The sequence below is a fragment of the Saimiri boliviensis genome, chromosome 8 (assembly GCF_048565385.1).
Source record: "Saimiri boliviensis isolate mSaiBol1 chromosome 8, mSaiBol1.pri, whole genome shotgun sequence".
NCBI classification, from domain to species: domain Eukaryota; kingdom Metazoa; phylum Chordata; class Mammalia; order Primates; family Cebidae; genus Saimiri; species Saimiri boliviensis.
In genome coordinates, this window is record NC_133456.1 from 12352121 (window position 1) to 12371933 (window position 19813).

Sequence of the window (19813 nt, forward strand, 5' to 3'; positions counted from 1 at the left end):
TATAAGCTTGGTTTGCTTATTGTACACTGAAGTTTATACCCCAAACTAAGCTATATCAAATATTAGTGCAGTAAAATAGAAATCAGGCGGCAACTGGAGGCCTAAGGTAAAGACCATCTGAGAGCCTTGTAAAAACCATGGAACACCACGGGGTGATTGCAGAGCAGGAAATACTGCTTTGGTCCCATGAATGCCTTCTCAACATGGATGCTGCATGAGGGTCTCGTAAAGAGGACTTGTGCAAGATCGCTGAGAAGGGGATCCCAGAGGGTCTTCGGAGATGGGAGCTTGCAAGGAAGAAAAGCCTTGCAGGGCAGAGATAACCAAACACCACAGGCTCTGCCTGGGTTCTCAAAATATGGAATAATTTTGATTGCTCTGTGTCCGAAAAAGCTCAGGAGATAAAAGCCCCTTGATGCCGTGTGGTCAGACCTGGTGGGGCCTTATCAGATTTGCTTCTGATGGCAAATGCACCTTGCAGAATTCAGTGTTGTAGGTTTGCGTAAGAATCACATCTGCTGGCCCAGTGCAGTGGCTCACACCTGTAATCCCAGCACTTTGGGAGGCCGAGATGAGTGGATCATGAGTCCAGGAGTTCAAGACTAGCCTGGCCAAAATGGTGAAATCTCATCATACATAGACAGATAGATAGATAGATAGATAGATAGATAGATAGATAGATAGATAGATCGATCAATCACATCTGCTACAAATACTGTAAACATCACCTCTCTGCCTGGCTATCTTGCCCAAATTAGTTTCAAGGCCTCTCATAATAGTTTCAAGGCCTTCCCTTATCACCCCCCCCCCCCACCGATCCCCCACCCCTCTATTAACATGTGTGTGCACCTAATAAAAGCCTGTGGAAACCAGAACTTGGGGCCAGTGGTCCCCATGCTTGTGTTGGTCTCCTGAACCCATGCTGTAAAATTCTACTCTTCTGGGGGCCGGGCGCGGTGGCTCAAGCCTGTAATCCCAGCACTTTGGGAGGCCAAGGCAGGTGGATCACGAGGTCAAGAGATCCAGACCATCCTGGTCAACATGGTGAAACCCCATCTCTACTAAAAATACTAAAAATTAGCTGGGCATGGTGGCGTGTGCCTGTAAACCCAGCTACTCAGGAGGCTGAGGTAGGAGAATTGCCTGAACCCAGGAGGCGGAGGTTGCGGTGAGCCGAGATCGCGCCATTGCACTCCAGCCTGGGTAACAAGAGCGAAACTCCGTCTCAAAAAAAAAAAAAAAGTAAATACTCTTGTGTTTTACTGTTTTAGACTGTCATTTGAATGTACTATGGTTAGCGTCACTTTTTCTAAAAGTGAGTAGTAGGATTAAGCTTGAGCTCTTGTGGTTGTTTTTCCCATTACAGGTAGAGTTGGCTTTGTGGGACACAGCTGGACAAGAAGATTATGATCGCCTGAGGCCCCTCTCCTACCCAGACACCGATGTTATCCTGATGTGTTTTTCCATCGACAGTCCTGATAGTTTAGGTGAGTGGTCCTGCACCCCAGTGTTTGTGACTGCAAGATGTATCCACCTAGTCTGGGCGAGGCAGGTGGGTCACCTGAGGTCAGGAGTTTGAGACCTGCCTGGTCAACATGGCGAAACCTTGTCTCATGCACCTGTAATCCCAGCTACTTGGGAGGGTGAGGCAGGAGAATCCGGGAGGCAGAGGTTGCAGTGATCCAGAATCGAGTCATTGCACTCCAGTCTGGGAGACAAGAAAATCTGCCTCGAAAAAAAGAAAAAAAAGAAAACGTATCGAACTTGTTGGGGGATAGTTACATGTGCTTGTAATCCCAGCTACCCAGGACGCTGAGGAATTGCTTGAGCTCAGGAGTTTGTGTTTAGCCTGGGACTAGTGACCCCTGGCTCTAAAAAATAATTAGGTTCAGGTGCTGTAATCCCATGAACTCATGCCTGTAATCCCAGAACTCTGAGAGGCCAAGGTGGGAGGATCACTTGAAGCCAAGAGTTTCAGATCAGCCTCAGCAACATAGCAAAGACTCCTTCTCTATTAAAAATAAAGATTTTGGCTGGGCACAGTGGCTCATGCCTGTAATCCTAGCACTTTGGGAGTCTGAGGCAGATGGACCACTTGAGCTCAAGAGTTCAAGACCAGTGTGGGCAACATGATGAAACCCTGTCTCTACAAAAAATACAAAAATCACCTGGGCCTGGTGGCATGTGCACCTGAACTTCCAGCTACTTAGGAGGCTGAGGCAGGAGAATCATTTGAGACTGAGAGTTGGAGGGTGCAGTGAGCTTAGATCATGCCATTGCGCTCCTGCCTGGGTAACAGAAGTGAAATTCTGTCTCAAAAGATAAAGATTTTATTTGAAAATAATTAATTTGGCCAGATGCAGTGGCTCACACCTATAATCCCAACATTTTGAGAGGCCAAGGCAATTGGATCACCTGAAGTCAGGAGTTCTAGACCATTCTGGCCAACATGGTGAAACCCCGTCTCTACTAAAAATATAAAAATTAGCTAGGCATGGTGGCACGTGTCCGTAATCGAGCTACTTGGAAGGCTGAGGCATGAGAATTGCTTGAACTGGGAGGCAGAGGTTGCAGTGAGCTGAGATCGTGCCACTACCCTCCAGCCTGGGCTACATGCCAGGCATGGCTAAAGGCTCTGCGCCATGGCACATACCTGTAATCCCAGCACTTTGTGGGGCTGAGGTAGGCAGATCATTTGAGATCAGGAGTTTTGCCTTCACACAGGTTAACCTGGAATACAGAGGTGCTTTGTCTAAGCTGTTAAAAAAATAAGTTTAACTTTGGGAGGCCGAGGCGGGTGGATCACGAGGTTGAGAGATCGAGACCATCTTGGTCAACGTGGTGAAACCCCGTCTCTACTAAAAAAAATACAAAAAATTAGCTGGGCATGGTGGCACGTGCCTGTAGTCCCAGCTACTCAGGAGGCCGAGGCAGGAGAATTGCTTGAACCCAGGAGGCGGAGGTTGCGGTGAGCCAAGATCGCGCCATTGCACTCCAGCCTGGGTAAGAAGAGCGACACTCTGTCTCAAAAAAAAATTAAGTTTAAAAAAGAAAAGGAAAGATCAGGAGCCTGGCCAACATGGTGAAACTGTCTCTACTAAAACTATAAAAAAATTAGCTGGGCATGGTGTCACACGCTTATAGCTCCAGCTACTCGGGAAGCCGAGGCAGGAGAATTGCTTAAACCTGGGAGGCAGAAATTACAGTCAGCCAAGATTATGCCACTGCACTAGAGAGACAGAGCAAGATTCCATCTCAAAATAAAAATTATTATTACTAAATATATTAAATATTAATTAAAAAACTCTCTTGTAAACTAGATGAGTAAACTAAGATCAGGCATGGTGGCTCACTCCTGTAATCCCAGCGCTTTGGGAGGTTGAGGCTGGCAGATCACCTGAGGTCAGGAGTTCAACAAGGTGAAACCCCATCTCTACTAAAATACACAAATTAGCTGGGCATGGAGGCATGTACCTGTAATCCCAGCTACTCCAGAGGCTGAGGCAGGAGAATCGCTTGAACCTGGGAGGTGGAGGTTGCAGTTAGCCGAGATCGTGCCATTGCAATCCAGCCTGGTAACAGAAGTAGACTCCGTCTCCTAAAAAAAAGATGAGTAAACTAGATGAATTTGAAATGCAAAGCCATCTCTTTTTGGGAAAGACATTTTTTGGTTGCCCAGTCTTAGCCTTTTTCTGTAGTGTTTTAGCCGTTAGAAGTTTGAATCTGATCATTTCATTAGCCCAAACAGCCACATCATTCAGAAGTCAGTGTTCTTTTTTTTTTTTTTTTTTTTTGAGATGGAGTTTCGCTCTTGTTACCCAGGCTGGAGTGCAATGGCGCGATCTCGGCTCACCGCAACCTCCGCCTCCTGGGTTCAGGCAATTCTCCTGCCTCAGCCTCCTGAGTAGCTGGGATTACAGGCATGCGCCACCACGCCCAGCTAATTTTTTGTATTTTTAGTAGAGACGGGGTTTCACCATGTTGACCAGGTTGGTCTCGATCTCTCGACCTCGTGATCCACCCACCTCGGCCTCCCAAAGTGCTGGGATTACAGGCTTGAGCCACCGCGCCCGGCCCAGAAGTCAGTGTTCTTTAGAAAAAGACTTAAGAATGCTGACATGACATTCTGTGAAACACAGCTTGAAACAAAAATGCTTTCGGTTTGTGCTTAAGATGATGAAGTATCTGTTAATAAACTTGTGGCTACAGCCCTTCCTGTCACGACAGGGCAGCAGGTGGGTCAAGGATGTTGTCATCAGTACCACAAACAACCTTTGAGTGTCTGCTTGTGGCCTGGGATTGGATGGACAGTTAGGGTTAGTCTGATTGTGTTGTTATGGGTGTCCCCACCTTAATAATGATAACTAGGGTGGCTCCAAGACATTGAGCTACTTGTTTAAGGTCCTACTGGCCCAAGGATCCGAGGTAAGATTGAGTCCTGGCCAGGCACGGTGGCTCATGTTTGTAATCCCAGCACTTTGGGAGGCTGAGGTGGGCAGATCACGAGGTCAGGAGATTGAGACCATCCTGGCCAACATGGTGAAACCCCGTCTCTACTAAACAAATGTAAATTAATAAAACATAACTAGCCCGGCGTGGTGGCCCTTGCCTGTGGTCACAGCTACTTTGGAGGCTGAGGTAAGAGAATCACTTGAGGCCGGGCGCGGTGGCTCAAGTCTGTAATCCCAGCACTTTGGTAGGCCGAGGCGGGTGGATCACGAGGTCAAGAGACCTTCCTGGTTAACATAGTGAAACCCCGTCTCTCCTAAAAATACAAAAAAAATTAGCTGGGCATGGTGGCACATGCCTGTAATCCCAGCTACTCGGGACGCTGAGGCAGGAGAATTGCCTGAACCCAGGAGGCGGAGGTTGCGGTGAGCCGCGATCGTGCCATTGCACTCCAGCCTGGGTAAAAAGAGCGAAACTCCATCCCCCACCGACCCCCCCAAAAAAAAAAAAAAAAGAGAATCACTTGAGCCTGGGAGGCAGAGGTTGTAGTTAGCTGAGATTGCACCACTGCACTCTAGCCTGGGTGACAGAGCAAGACTCCGTCTCAAAAACAAAAAGCACAAAGATTGAGTCCTCTGTGCAGTATATCCCAGGACTGAGAAAGAGCAGATCATTTTCAGCAGTTGTGATTTAGTTTTGGTTTTATTTATTTATTTTTTCGAGACAGTTTCTCACTCTGTCATCTAGACTGGAGTGCAGTGGCACAATCTCAGCTCACTGAAAACTCTGCCTTCTGGGTTCAAGCATTTCTACTGTCTCAGCTTCCAGAGTAACTGGGACTACAGGTGCACGCCAACACATACTACTAATTTTTGTATTTTTAGTATAGATGGGGTTTTGCCACGTGGGCCAAGCTGGTCTCGAAGTCCTGACCTCAGGTTGTCTGCCTGCCTTGGCCTCTCAAAGTGCTGGGATTACAGGTGGAGACACTGTGCCCAGCCTAGTTTTTTTTTGGTGGTTGTTTGTTTGTTTTTGAGATGGAGTCTCGCTGTGTCACCCAGACTGAAGTGCAGTGGCTCACTGCAACCTCTGCCTCCTGGGTTCAAGTGATCCTCCTGCCTCAGCCTCCCAAGTAACTAGGATTACAGGTGCGCACCACCATGCCCGGCTAATTTTTGTGTTTTTTGGTAGAGGTGGGATTTCGCCATGTTGGCCAGGCTGGTCTAGAACTCCTGACCTCAAGTGATCCACCTGCCTCGGCCTCCCAAAGTGCTGAGATTATAGGTGTGCGCCTCTGTGCCTGGCCTATTTTGTGTTTTGACAGTCTTGCCCTGTTGCCCAGGCTGGAGTGCAGTGGCACAGTCTCAGCTCACTGCAACCTCTGTCTCCCAGGTTCCAAGCAATTCTACTGCCTCAGCCTCCCTGGTAGCTGGGATTACAGGCACATGCTACCACACCTGGCTCAGTGTGTGTGTGTGTGTGTGAGAGAGAGAGAGAGACAGAGAGAGAGAGTGTGTGTGTGTGTGGGGGGGTGTGTGTGTGTGTGGGGGGGTGTATTTTTAGTATAGCCAGGGTTTCACCATGTTGGCCAGGCTATTCTCAAACTCCTGAACTCAGGGAATCTGCCCACCTCGGCCTCCCAAAGTGCTGGGATTAAAGGTTTGAGCCCCCGTGCCCAGCTACCAACTTATTTTCTTTCTATTTTTATGGTATTTGTTTCACTCTCACCACTCCTATTTAATGGTTCTTTATTTTCTTGATACAGACATTTGACTTCCCATGACACATGTTACTGAGGCAAACTACTGGTGGGATTCTGGCCCTACTCTCTACTCAAGATAGCTGAGCACTTTTAAATGGCCCATAGCAAAATCAAGCTAGGTCAGTCAGCTCATCAAAAGGGTCCCACCTATCTATTAAACTCTCCTGCAGTGATACCCAGTGAGTGCAGCATTCTCCAGCATCTAGGCCCTATCGTCAGGTGTGCGTGTACATCAGAGAGGAAACCAGTGTCTTTGTTCACTTTCTACTGTTGCTCTCTTCTCTAGGTCTTGCCCTCTGTGGGGAGAGGCCAGAAGGAAACAAGTCATGACTGTAGTAAAAGGCAGAGGTTGAAAACCAAAGACCTCCTTTGGGACTTGGAGATTTTTTTTTTTTTTTTTTTTTTTTTTTTTTTTTTTTTTTTTTTTTTTTTTTGAGACGGAGTTTCGCTCTTCTTACCCAGGCTGGAGTGCAATGGCGCGATCTCGGCTCACCGCAACCTCCGCCTCCTGGGTTCAGGCAATTCTCCTGCCTCAGCCTCCTGAGTAGCTGGGATTACAGGCACGTGCCACCATGCCCAGCTAATTTTTTGCACTTTTAGTAGAGACGGGGTTTCACCATGTTGACCAGGATGGTCTCGATCTCTCGACCTCGTGATCCACCCGCCTCGGCCTCCCAAAGTGCTGGGATTACAAGCTTGAGCCACCGCGCCCGGCCGATTTTTTTTTTTTTTTTTTTGAGATGGAGTCTTACTCTGTTGGCTGGGCTGGAGTGCAGAGGCACTATCTCAGCTCCCTGCAACCTCAGCCTCCCGAGTAGCTGGGACCACAGGCACCCATCACCATGCCCAGCTAATTTTTGTATTTTTAGTAGAGACAGGGTTTCGCCATATTAGCCAGGCTGGTCTTAAACACCTGACCTTGTGATCCACTCACCTTGGCCTCCCAAAGTGCTAGGATTATAGGTGTGAACCACTGCACCTGACTGAGATAATTGTTTTTTTTTTGGGGGGGGGTGGTGCGGACAGAGTTTCGCTCTTGTCACCCAGGCTGGAGTGCAATGGTGCAATCTCGGCTCACCGCAACCTCCGCCTCCTGGGTTCAGGCAATTCTCCTGCCTCAACCTCCTGAGTAGCTGGGATTACAGGCATGCACCACCATGCCCAGCTAATGTTTTGTATTTTTAGTAAAGACGGGGTTTCACCATGTTGGCCAGGATGGTGTCGAGCTCTTGACCTTGTGATCCACCCGCCTCAGCCTCCCAAAGTGCTGGGATTACAGGCTTGAGCCACCGTGCCCGTAGAGATACTGTTTTTATTTTTATTTTTATTTTTTTTATTTTTATTTTTATTTATTTTTTTTTTTTTTGAGACGGAGTTTCGCTCTTGTTACCTAGGCTGGAGTGCAATGGCGCCATCTCGGCTCACCGCAACCTCCGCCTCCTGGGTTCAGGCAATTCTCCTGCCTCAGCCTCCTGAGTAGCTGGGATTACAGGCACGTGCCACCATGCCCAGCTAATTTTTTTGTATTTTTAGTAGAGACGGGGTTTCACCATGTTGACCAGGATGGTCTCGATCTCTTGACCTCATGATCCACCCGCCTCGGCCTCCCAAAGTGCTGGGATTACAGGCTTGAGCCACCGCGCCCGGCCAACGAGATACTGTTTTTAAAAGAGAAAAGTAACCAGGTGCAGTAGCTCATGCCTGTAATGGAACTTTGGGAGGTCAAGGTGGGTGGATTGCTTGAGACCAGTCTGAACAACATGGCAATACCCCATCTTTACCCCCTCAAAAAAAATAATAATAATAATAAATAAAAATATTAGGTGTGTGGCACATGCCTGTAGTCCCAGCTACTTGGGAAGCTAAGATGGGAGGCTGATTGAGCCCAGGAAGTTGAGGCCACCGTGAGCTGTAATCACACACTGCACTCCAGCCTGGGTAAGAAGAATATGCTGTCTTAAAAAGAAAAAAAAATGAGACCTCATCTCTATAGAAAATTTAAAAATTAGCCAGTCATGGTGGTATGCATCTATAGTCCCAGCTAGTTGGGAGGCTGGGATGGGAGGATCTCTTGGGTACAGGAGGTAGAGGCTGTAGTGAGCTGTAGGCACTGCATTACAGTCTGAGAAACAGCAAGACTCTGTCTAAAAAAAAAAAAAGAAAGAAAAGAAAATGGAGAGCTGATGCCAACCTAATAGACTTACTTTTGGTTTTTTATTTTAATTAATTTTTTTTTTTTGCTCCACCTTGTATGTGACTTGGTTTTGTTTTTACCTGGCTAGATTTTAGACTGTGGCCTTAAGCCTGTGTGTAGGACAGTGAGTTTCATCAAGAATGAAAATCTATGTAAGTTGCAGCCCGCTGCCAAGACTGTGACATAAAATAATGTGCTTTTTCGAGCCTCTGCAGTTTCACTGCAGTTGGTCTAGAGCAGACGTCCCCAAACCATGGCCCGCAGGCCGCATGCGGCCCCCTGAGGCCATTTATCCGTCCCCCCGCCGCACTTCAGGAAGGGGCACCTCTTTCATTGGTCATCAGTGAGAGGAGCACAGTATGTGGCGGCCCTCCAACGGTCTGAGGGACGGTGAACTGGCCCCCTGTGTAAAAAGTTTGGGGACGCCTAGTCTAGAGTCTAGTCAAGACCTGGGATCGGCAAACTTCCTCTGTAAAGGCCAAATGGTAAATATTTTACGCTTTGCCGGCAGTATGGTTTCTGTTATAACTGTTTAACTTTGCCACAGCTAGTCACCTCTGACTTTGTAACACAAAAACAGCCATGGAAAATATGTAAACTACTGGATTTTGCTGTGTTCTACTAAGTTTTACAAAAATAGACTGCAAGTAAAGAAATGCTCATCATCACTGGTCATTAGGGAAATGCAAATCAAAACGACATTGAGATACCGTCTCATGCCAGTTAGAATGGCAAGCATTAAAAAATCTGGAGACAACAGATGCTGGAGAGCATATGGAGAAATAGGAACACTTTTACACTTGGTGGGAGTGTAAATTAGTTCAACCATTGTGGAAGACAGTGTGTCGATTCCTCAAGGACCTAAAAATAGAAATTCCATTTGACCCAGCAATCCCATTACTGGGAATATGTCCAAAGGATTATACATCGTTCTATTATAAGGACACATGCACACATATGTTCACTGCAGCACTGTTTACAATAGCAAAGACTTGGAATCAACCCAAATGCCCATCGATGATAGACTGGACAGGGAAAATGTGGCACATATACACCATGGAATACCATGCAGCCATAAAAAACCATGAGTTCCTGTCCTTTTACGGACATGGATGAACGTGGAAACCATCATTCTCAGCAGACTGACACAAGAACAGAAAATCAAAACACCGCATGTTCTCATTCATGGGCAGGTGTTGAACAATGAGAACACATGGACACAGGGAGGGGAGCCTCACACACTGAGGTCTGCTGGGGGGGCCTAGGGAAGGGACAGTCGTGGGGGTAGGGAGGTTGAGGACAGATAACATGGGGAGAAATGCCAGATATAGGTGATGGGGATGGAGGCAGCAAATCACATTGCCATGTACGTACCTATGCAACAATCCTTTATGTTCTTTACATGTACCCCAGAACCTAAAATGCAATTAAAAAAATATATATATATATGTAAGTTCTGTTAAAAATAAAATACACTGCCAGGCGCGGTGGCTCAAGCCTGTAATCCCAGCACTTTGGGAGGCCGAGGCGGGTGGATCACGAGGTCAAGAGATCGAGACCATCCCGGTCAACATAGTGAAACCCTGTCTCTACTAAAAATACAAAAAATTAGCTGGGCATGGTGGCACGTGCCTGTAATCCCAGCTACTCAGGAGGCTGAGGCAGGAGAATTGCCTGAACCCAGGAGGCGGAGGTTGCGACGAGCCGAGATCGCGCCATTGCACTCCAGCCTGGGTAACAAGAGCAAAACTCTGTCTCAAAAAAAAAAAAATTAAATAAAATACACTGCAAGTTTAGCTGGGCATTGTGGCACACTACTATAGTCCTGGCTATTTGAGAGGCTGAGATGGGAGAATTGCTTGAGTCTGGGAGCTGAAAGTTACAGTGAGCTGTGATTGCATCACTGCACTCTAGCCTGGGCAACATAGTGAGATCTTGTCTCTATAAAAAAGAAATAGCCGGGTACGGTGGCTCAAGCCTGTAATCCCAGCACTTTGGGAGGCCGAGGCGGGTGGATCACAAGGTCAAGAGATTGAGACCATCCTGTTCAACATGGTGAAACCCCGTCTCTACTAAAAATACAAAAAATTAGCTGGGCACAGTGGCGCATGTGATCGCGTTATTTTGGGGCCAGGAGTGATTATAGGTGATCAACATATTTACAATTAAGTTTGGGCCAGGCTCGGTGACTCTTGCCTGTTATCCCAGCACTTTGGGAGGCCGAGGCAGGTGGATCACCTGAGGTCAGGAGTTCGAGACCAGCCTGGCCAACATAGTGAAAATCTTGTCAATACTAATACAAAACTTAGCCAGGCGTGGTGGCATGCACCTGTAATCCCAGCTACTCAGGAGGCTGAGGCAGGAAAATTGCTTGAACCTCCCCACAGGAGGCAGAGTTGCAGTGAGCTGATACCTCATCACTGCACTCTAGCCTAGGCGACAAGAGTTAGACTCTGTCTCAAAAAAATGAAGTTTGAAAATTTATTTACCAAAAGTGACAACAGCCAATTTATTCAAATTCTTCGTACCCTAAACTCGAGGAATGGGGTAGATTACCTACCTATTGGTGTAATTTTACATATTAAGGAAATAATTTGAGCACCTACTAATAGAAGTTCTATTCTAGGCCAGGTGCTGTGGCTCATGCCTGTAATCCCAGCACTTTGGGAGGCTGAGGTGGGTAGATCATCTGAGATCAGGAGTTCAAGACCAGCTTGGTCAACATGATGAAACCTCGTCTCTACTAAAAATACAAAAAAATTATCCAGGCATGGGCAGGCACCTGTAATCCCAGCTACTCAAGAGGCTGGGGCAGTAGAATCGCTTGAACCCAGAAGGCAGAGGTTGCAGTGAGCCAAGGTCTCGGCACCGCACTCCAGCCTGAGCGACAGAGCAAGACTCCGCTCTAAATAAATAAATAAACTTCTGTTCTAGATGAGAGAAAACAGAAGAGGCTGCCCTCGATGCCCCCAAAAAAGTAAATCAGGAAATAATAGTAAACTCAATAACAATAAATGTTACAAATAACATTTGTAGAGGTGAATCATGGTTGTATGCTGTTTTATTTATTTATTTATTTATTTTTCTGGAAACAGACTAGGATTTTTTTTTTTTTTTTTTTTTTTTTTTTTTTTTTTTGAGGCGGAGTTTCGCTCTTGTTACCCAGGCTGGAGTGCAATGGCGCGATCTCGGCTCACCGCAACCTCCGCCTCCTGGGTTCGGACAATTCTCCTGCCTCAGCCTCCTGAGTAGCTGGGATTACAGGCACGAGCCACCATGCCCAGCTAATTGTTTTTGTATTTTTAGTAGAGACGGGGTTTCACCATGTTGACCAGGATGGTCTCGATCTCTCGACCTCGTGATCCACCCACCTCGGCCTCCCAAAGTGCTGGGATTACAGGCTTGAGCCACCGCGCCCGGCCGGATATTTATTTTTAAGAGATGAAGTCTAGCTGGGCGTGGTGGCTCAAGCCTGTAATCCCAGCACTTTAGGAGGCTGAGGCGGGTGGATCACGAGGTCAAGAGATTGAGACCATCCTGGTCAACATGGTGAAACTCCGTCTCTACTAAAAATACAAAAAATTGGCCGGGCGCGGTGGCTCAAGCCTGTAATCCCAGCACTTTGGGAGGCCGAGGCAGGTGGATCACGAGGTCAAGAGATCGAGACCATCCTGGTCACAACATAGTGAAACCCCGTTTCTACTAAAAATACAAAAAATTAGCTGGGCATGGTGGCACGTGCCTGTAATCTCAGCTACTCAGGAGGCTGAGGCAGGAGAATTGCCTGAGCCCAGGAGGCGGAGGTTGCGGTGAGCCGAGATCGCGCCATTGCACTCCAGCCTGGGTAACAAGAGCGAAACTCCGTCTAAAAAAAAAAAAAAAAAAAAAAAATACAAAAAATTAGCTGGGCATGGTGGCACATGCCTGTAATTCCAGCTACTCGGGAGGCTGAGGTAGGAGAATTGCTTGAACCCAGGAGACGGAGGTTGTGGTGAGCCAAGATCGTGCCATTGCACTCCAGCCTGGGTAACAAGAGCGAAACTCCGTCAAAACAGATGAAGTCTAACTTTGTCACTCAGGCTGGAGTGCAGTAGCAATGATCATAGTTCACTGTTTATCTTGAATCCTGGGCTCCAGGGATCCTCTCACTTCAGCCTCCCAAGTAGCTGGTAGCACAGGCACAGGTACCACTGTATACTACTAAGTTTTTGTATATTTTTGTAGAGGTGGGGGTTTTCTAGGGTTTTTTTGTTTTGTTTGTTTTTTTAAAGATGGGGTTTCACCATGTCGGTCAGGCTGGTCTTGAACTCCCGACTGCAGGTGATCCACCTGCCTTGGCCTCCAAAGTGCTTGGATTACGGGCGTGAGCCACTGTGCCCGGCCTTTTGTTTGTTTTTTTGAGACAGAGTCTCACTCTGTCACCCAGGCTGGAATGCAGTGTCTGGATCTCGGCTAACCACAACCTCCACCTCCCAGGTTCAAGTGATTCTCCTGCTTCAGCTTCCCAAGTAGTTGGGACTGTAGGCACGTGCCACCACAACCAGCTGATTTTCGTATTTTTAGCAGAGATGGGGTTTTGCCATGTTGGTCAGGCTGGTTCTGAACTCCTGACCTCAGGTGATCCAACCTCCTTGGCCTCCCAAAGTGCTGGGATTACAGGCTTGAGCCACTGCACCTGGCCGGAGATGGGGTTTAACCATGTTCTTGAACTCCTGGGCCCAAGCTGTCTACTTGCCTCAGCCTCAAAAGTGCAGGCATTGCAAGTGTGAGCCACCATGCCCAGCCTCTTGGTTATTTTCAAAAGCCATTCTTCAGCTTTTTGAAATACCAGTAATCCCCATAGGGTAGAAGTTACACTCAGAGCCCGTGTACAGATTAGAAAAAGAGCATGTAGACCCTGAATCAGTTGCTGCCCTAGTAGAATGGGGACCTCTTCTGTAAGCTGTGTCAGAATCATCTAGCAGTGACAGATGTCTGTAAAGAGCCTGCCTCTGTGGGACAGGAAGTACCACTGTGAAGCTGCCTAGTGTTATGGATCTTTTGCTCCTCCAGATGCATTACTTGAGCCCCACCTACAGAGAAGCTCAGCACCACTCGACTGAGAAAAGCTGGTGGTTCTCTGTTTAAAGGAAAGGGATTATATTTGCTCTATTTTATGGTTTTGAAACTAGTGGATTTCATTAAATGTCTAGCATTATTCTCAAGCAACAAAGTATCTATGCAATTTCACTAGGGCTTTTGGAAAGTCTTCAAGATAGAATTGTATGTATCCCCAAATTCTGTACATTTTTCTTTCAGAAAACATCCCAGAAAAGTGGACTCCGGAAGTCAAGCATTTCTGTCCCAACGTGCCCATTATCCTGGTTGGGAATAAGAAGGATCTTCGGAATGATGAGCACACAAGGCGGGAGCTAGCCAAGATGAAGCAGGCATGATCTGGGGCAGGGTTCTGTCTTGTAGTATTCTTGAACTAGGGCTCCAAGGTTGGAGGTTTTTTTTTTTTTTTTTTTTTTTTTTTTCTGTATAATATGATACATTTAATTTTGGCATAATGATTTATTATATGTTAATATTTCAAATATATACTTTGCATTTAATGAACCACTGAATAACTCAAGATATGGCTTATGAGCACGCTTTTGCTCCATACACCAGACTGCTATTGCACTGAAGGCAATGAATTCCATCACGGGGGTTATATGATCCAGGGCTGCAGATCACACAGCACTCAGGACATTTTGGATGTTGCAGGTCATTCATTCCATACCCTGGAAAGCAGCGATTAATCCAAACCATTTGGAGAGTACCTTCGATGTAGTATATTTCAGGCAATGGCTCTGCACGTCTGCCAAGAGCTTCTACTTGTTGATTAAAAAATCTCTCTATGAGATTTTTAGCCTTAGCTAGTCTTCTGGAAGATTCACAGTTATGGTCTGTACATGGCTTGGGTCCTCTTCCAGTGTCTAGAGATGAAACTGAAAATGTAAAGAACAATTCATTTTGCTGGGGAGCCCAGCAGTAACTTTCACAGGCCAGGCTGTTTTAGAGGTACAGAACCCCTCTGTGGCCCTCTGGCCCTCAGTAATTGGGATCTACACAGAAGGATCCCTAAGATATAGACCACTAGTCCTGTGAGATGGAATGTCGAGCTCCTGACCTCCTGTGATCCACCCATCTTAGCCTCCCTAAGTGCTGGAATTACAGGGGTGAGCCACCACCCATCTGGCCCTGTTAGACTCAATTGCCTTCTCCAGCTCTTACTTTGGTACATGTGACGCCAAAGATAAATAAGTGGCAACTGGAAAGATAAGGAAATCATGAAGGCCGGGAGTCCATATAGAAAGCGCTGGCCGGGCGCGGTGACTCAAGCCTGTAATCCCAGCACTTTGGGAGGCCGAGGCAGGTGGATCACGAGGTCAAGAGATCGAGACCATCCTGGTCAACATGGTGAAACCCCGTCTCTACTAAAAATACAAAAAATTAGCTGGGCATGGTGGCACGTGCCTGTAATCTCAGCTACTCGGGAGGCTGAGGCAGGAGAATTGCCTGAACCCAGGAGGCAGAGGTTGTGGTGAGCCGAGATGGCGCCATTGCACTCCAGCCTGGGTAACAAGAGCAAAACTCCGTCTCAAAAAAAAAAAAGAACGCTAATGCCTGCCTTCTCCCCCACTCCCAGTGTCTTTTTAAAAGTGATTATGGATATGGCATCTTGGCCTCTCAATAACCAGGTGGCCTAATGGCAGGGCTTCCTCACTGCAGGAGAAGCATTGAGATCTTCAACCTAAGTTCTCTTACTGAGGTTTTTGTTTGAATGTCAAGGGTAGGCTCTATTTCCTTGCATGAGCATTCAGTCCTAGATTGGTAGCTTGAGCAATTTTGCCCTTGATTGGCTCCTTAACCTTCCAGGGTGCCTCTGATCTCTTTTCTTTTTCTACTTCCCAGAGAAGACCATGTTTAATCGAGATTTTATGTTTGGTAGGGACTAGTCGCCATATGTCAGTTTAAAATTTTCAAAACAGAGCACTCAAAGCTGGGAGTTCAGCAGCTTTTGAAAGTATTTTAGGCTGGGCACAGTGGTTCACGCCTGTAATCTCAGCACTTTGGGAAGCCAGGATGGCAGATCACAAGGTCAGGAGTTCGAGACCAGCCAGGCCAAAATGGTGAAACCAATCTCTACTAAAAAGACAAAAAAATTAGCCGGGTGTGGTGGCACACACCTGTAGTCCCAGCTGCTTGGGAGGCCGAGTTAGGAGAATCGCTTGAATCCAGGAGGCAGAGGTTGCAGTGAGCTGAGATCCGTGCCATTGCACTCCAGCCTAGGCAACACTCCGTCTCAAAAAAAAAAAAAAAAAAAAGTCTTTCAGCTGAATTTGAATATTCTTTACTTACCATATGTGTGTCACTCTATTAGCTAAAAACACTTATTTTTTCTTTTTGCTAGGAACCTGTGAAACCTGAAGAAGGCAGAGATATGGCAAACAGGATTGGCGCTTTTGGGTACATGGAGTGTTCAGCAAAGACCAAAGATGGAGTGAGAGAGGTTTTTGAAATGGCTACGAGAGCTGCTCTGCAAGCTAGACGTGGGAAGAAAAAATCTGGGTGCCTTGTCTTGTGAAACCTTGCTGCAAGCACAGCCCTTATGCGGTTCATTTTGAACAAGTGCTGTTTATTAATCTTAGTGTATGATTACTGGCCTTTTTCATTTATCTATAATTTACCTAAGATTACAAATCAAAAGTCATCTTGCTACCAGTATTTAGAAGCCAACTATGATTATTAATGATGTCCAACCTGTCTGGCCCACCAGGGTCCTTTTGACACTGCTCTAACATCCCTCCTCTGCACTCCCACCTGATACACCAGGCACTAATTCAAGGAATTTCTTAACTTCTTGCTTCTTTCTAGAAAGAGAAACAGTTGGTAACTTTTGTGAATTAGGCTGTAACTACTTTATAACTAACATGTCCTGCCTATCACCTCAGCTGCAAGGTACTCTGGTGAGTCACCACTTCAGGGCTTTACTTGTTAACAGATTTTGTTGCCATAGCTCTGGGGTGGGTGGTTTTTTGAAAATGGGCTGAACCAGAAAAGCCCAAGTCCATGCAGCTGTGGCAGTTACAGTTCTGTGGTTTCATGTTAGTTACCTTATAGTTACTGTGTAATTAGTGCCACTTAATGTATGTTACCAAAAATAAATATATCTACCCCAGACTAGATGTAGTATTTTTTTGTATAATTGGATTTCCTAATACTGATATTTGTCATCCCCAAAGAAAGTGTATTGGTTTTTTAAAAAAGAAAGTGTATTTGGAAATAAAGTCAGATGGAAAATTCATTTTTTAAATTCCCGTTTTGTCACTTTTTCTGATAAAAGATGGCCATCTTACCCCTTTTAGGCCCCACGTATCTCAGTACCCCTGTCTGGAGCTGGGCTCAGTAGTAAGAATTGGTTTCATTCCTGAGGCAATTAGACACTTTGGAAGGTGGCATAACCTGTCTCACCTGGACTGCAGCGCCTGGCTCCAATTCACAGTGCTCTTTTCTCCTCACTGCATCCAGGTTCCCTCCCAGAGTAGCCACCAGTTCTCATGGGTGGCACTCAGTCTCTTCCTTCCAGCTGACTAAACTTTTTCTTTCTGTACCAGTTAATTTTTCCAACTACTAATAGAATAAAGGCAGTTTTCTAAACTTCCTGTATCCTGGTGTTTGTGTCGCTCTCTCCAGGGCTGGGGGGCAGGAGGATGCAAGGACTTCCTGACCTAGCTCACCCTGGAGAGGTTTGTTAAGGGTGCAAAGGACTAGCTTGTGCCCCACCTCCCACCCACCCAGCAACTAACCTGGTCCCTCCGAGCAACATGGAAATGATTATCCTGGACCACATTCTAGTTCAGATTAGGGGGTGGAGTGAATGCAGCCTATTGAGGCCAGACAGGGAAGACTCAGGCCGTGCTTCCTTGTCTCTGGCGAGCTGTTATGCTCCACTTCAGGAGGCTGGGCCAGTGCTTTGTGGACTCTTAATCTTGTTAGAAAACCTGCACCAGGGCGGTGCCGCTTTGGAGACCGAGAGGAGGGAGATCGGAGGCCCAGATCTTCTGGCTGTGCGCTAGACTGCTGGTAACATGGCACAGTACGGAAGGGCTGTGTGCACAGGCAGCTACTGCTGCCATCGCCCACCAGCCTCCTATACCGAATCCCACACCTTAATTGAGGAACCTCTGAGAAAGAACAGAGCCCTCGAGGGCCTGGGCCTCCGAAGTGTAACCCAGACCGCTGCCGCCTAGTTTCCTAGATCAGACTTGGCAAGCCTGCGGCTCCTCCCGTCTTGGGCGGAGCCCGCGTCCCACTCGGGCGCACCCTCCAGCCTTTTCCCGGTTGAGGAGGGGCCGAACCCGAAGGGTAGGGCGGGGGCAGGACGAGGCGGGACCCTCGGGTCCGGAAAAGCTGCTTGGGTCACGTGACCCACTGCAGACCAGTTAAAATAGGCGCCTCCTGGCATCCCTGCTGGTTCGGGGCGCTGTCTTAGCTTCTCGAATAGCTGCGCCATGTGTGCCGCTCGGCTAGCGGCTGCGGCGGCCGCCCAGTCTGTGTACGCCTTCTCGGCGCGTCCGCTGGCCGGCGGGGAGCCTGTGAGCCTGGGTTCCTTGCGGGGCAAGGTGCTGCTTATCGAGAATGTGGCGTCCCTCTGAGGCACCACGGTCCGGGACTACACCCAGATGAACGAGCTGCAGCGGCGCCTCGGGCCCCGGGGCCTGGTGGTGCTCGGCTTCCCGTGCAACCAGTTTGGACATCAGGTGCGCCGGGCAAGGCGGGCGAGGACGGGCGTGCAGTGGTGGCTGGGGGCGCCGCAGGCCCGGTGCGCGGAGAGTCTGGCTACCCGCTGTTTCCCTTCTGGTGCTTGTAGATGCTGGAATGACGGTCCGCCCTTGGGATTGCGCATGGGAGGGCAAAGTCCCAGTGACTCATAGGAAAACTTCCTTGGTTTTGGTTAGAAAGTTTCTCTCCCCCTCTCGATCCCTGCTCTCAGCTGCCCTTATCTCCCGTAGGAGAACGCCAAGAACGAAGAGATTTTGAATTCCCTCAAGTACGTCCGACCTGGTGGTGGGTTCGAGCCCAACTTCATGCTCTTCGAGAAGTGCGAGGTGAACGGTGCGGGGTCGCACCCTCTCTTTGCCTTCCTGCGGGAGGCCCTGCCAGCGCCCAGCGACGATGCCACTGCGCTCATGACCGACCCCAAGCTCATCACCTGGTCTCCGGTATGCCGAAATGATGTTGCATGGAACTTTGAGAAGTTCCTGGTGGGCCCTGACGGTGTTCCTGTGCGCAGGTACAGCCGCCGCTTCCAGACCATTGACATCGAGCCTGACATCGAAGCCCTGCTTTCCCAAGGGCCCAGCTGTGCCTAGGGCGCCCCTCCTACCCCGGCTGCCTGGCAGTTGCAGCGCTGCTCTCTGGGGGATTTTCATCTATGAGGGTGTTTCCTCTAAACCTACAAGGAGGAACACCTGATCTTCCAGAAAATACCCCCTAGAGAATGGGCGCTGGTCCTGTCCATCCCAATCTCTCTGCCAGACCAAGGCTAGTTTCCCCACTAATAAAGTGCCTGGTGTTAGCAGAACTGTGTGTATGTCCTGTATCACTGCCAACTGGGGGTACTTTTTCTTTTTTTCTTTTTTTTCTTTTTTTTGGGGGATACTTTTTCTAACCTTATTGTCACAGTGGTGGGAACTTAACCGTCTTCCCCTTATCCTAGTCAAGTTTGAACTTTGTCCTTTTGTCTGCAGTGTGTAGAATCCACTCTTTACTTTGTGGGAAATCTGGCTTCTGGCCTGCATTTCTGCCTTTGCCAGAACATGGAATAGGGCCATCCCAAGGCCCAGTTAAAACAAAGTCTTTAGTTCAAAAAGAAGACACAAGGCAGGGGTTGACTGCCTAACTCAAATAGTAGGCTTCTCAGTATTTGCTCCACACTGAAATGACCACAAGATAACATGAGTCCCCACTCATATTCAGAGTCTATGGCCTCTCCTAGTGTTAGGCCAACACAATCCCATTTTACACAGTTGGAGGCTCATGCAAAGTTATAAATTCTCTGTTACTTGGCTAGATCTTTCCATACTGCTACCAAGTGCTTGTATCTGCTGTGAAGCTGTTCTTAAAAGTTTCTGCCTCGCCAGGCGCGGTAGCTCAAGCCTGTAATCCCAGCACTTTGGGAGGCTGAGGTGGGTGGATCACGAGGTCAAGAGATCGAGACCATCCTGGTCAACATGATGAAACCCCGTCTCTACTAAAAATACACACAAAAAAATTAGCTGGGCATGGTGGCGCGTGCCTGTAATTCCAGCTACTTAGGAGGCTGAGACAGGAGAATTGCCTGAGCCCAGGAGGCGAAGGTTGCGGTGAGCCGAGAT

The 19813-nt window shown here is 47.8% G+C and overlaps 2 protein-coding genes across 2 annotated transcripts in view; both read left to right on the plus strand.

Annotated features, from left to right (window-relative positions):
- Window positions 1–17093, plus strand: part of RHOA (ras homolog family member A) — a 58722-nt gene extending 41629 nt beyond the window's left edge. The window contains exons 3-5 of the mRNA XM_039477105.2: window positions 1367–1487; window positions 13704–13834; window positions 15847–17093. Coding sequence (XP_039333039.1) covers window positions 1367–1487; window positions 13704–13834; window positions 15847–16020 — 426 coding nt within the window. The 3' untranslated portion in view covers window positions 16021–17093. The remainder of the gene's footprint in view (window positions 1–1366; window positions 1488–13703; window positions 13835–15846) is intronic.
- Window positions 17094–17870: 777 nt separating this feature from the next.
- On the plus strand, window positions 17871–19020 carry GPX1 (glutathione peroxidase 1). The gene is made up of 2 exons (XM_010347165.3): window positions 17871–18196; window positions 18449–19020. Exons 1-2 carry the CDS (start codon window positions 17948–17950, stop codon window positions 18806–18808), a joined length of 609 nt encoding a protein of 202 aa, XP_010345467.2. The 5' UTR covers window positions 17871–17947; the 3' UTR covers window positions 18809–19020.
- The last annotated feature ends 793 nt before the right edge of the window (window positions 19021–19813 follow it).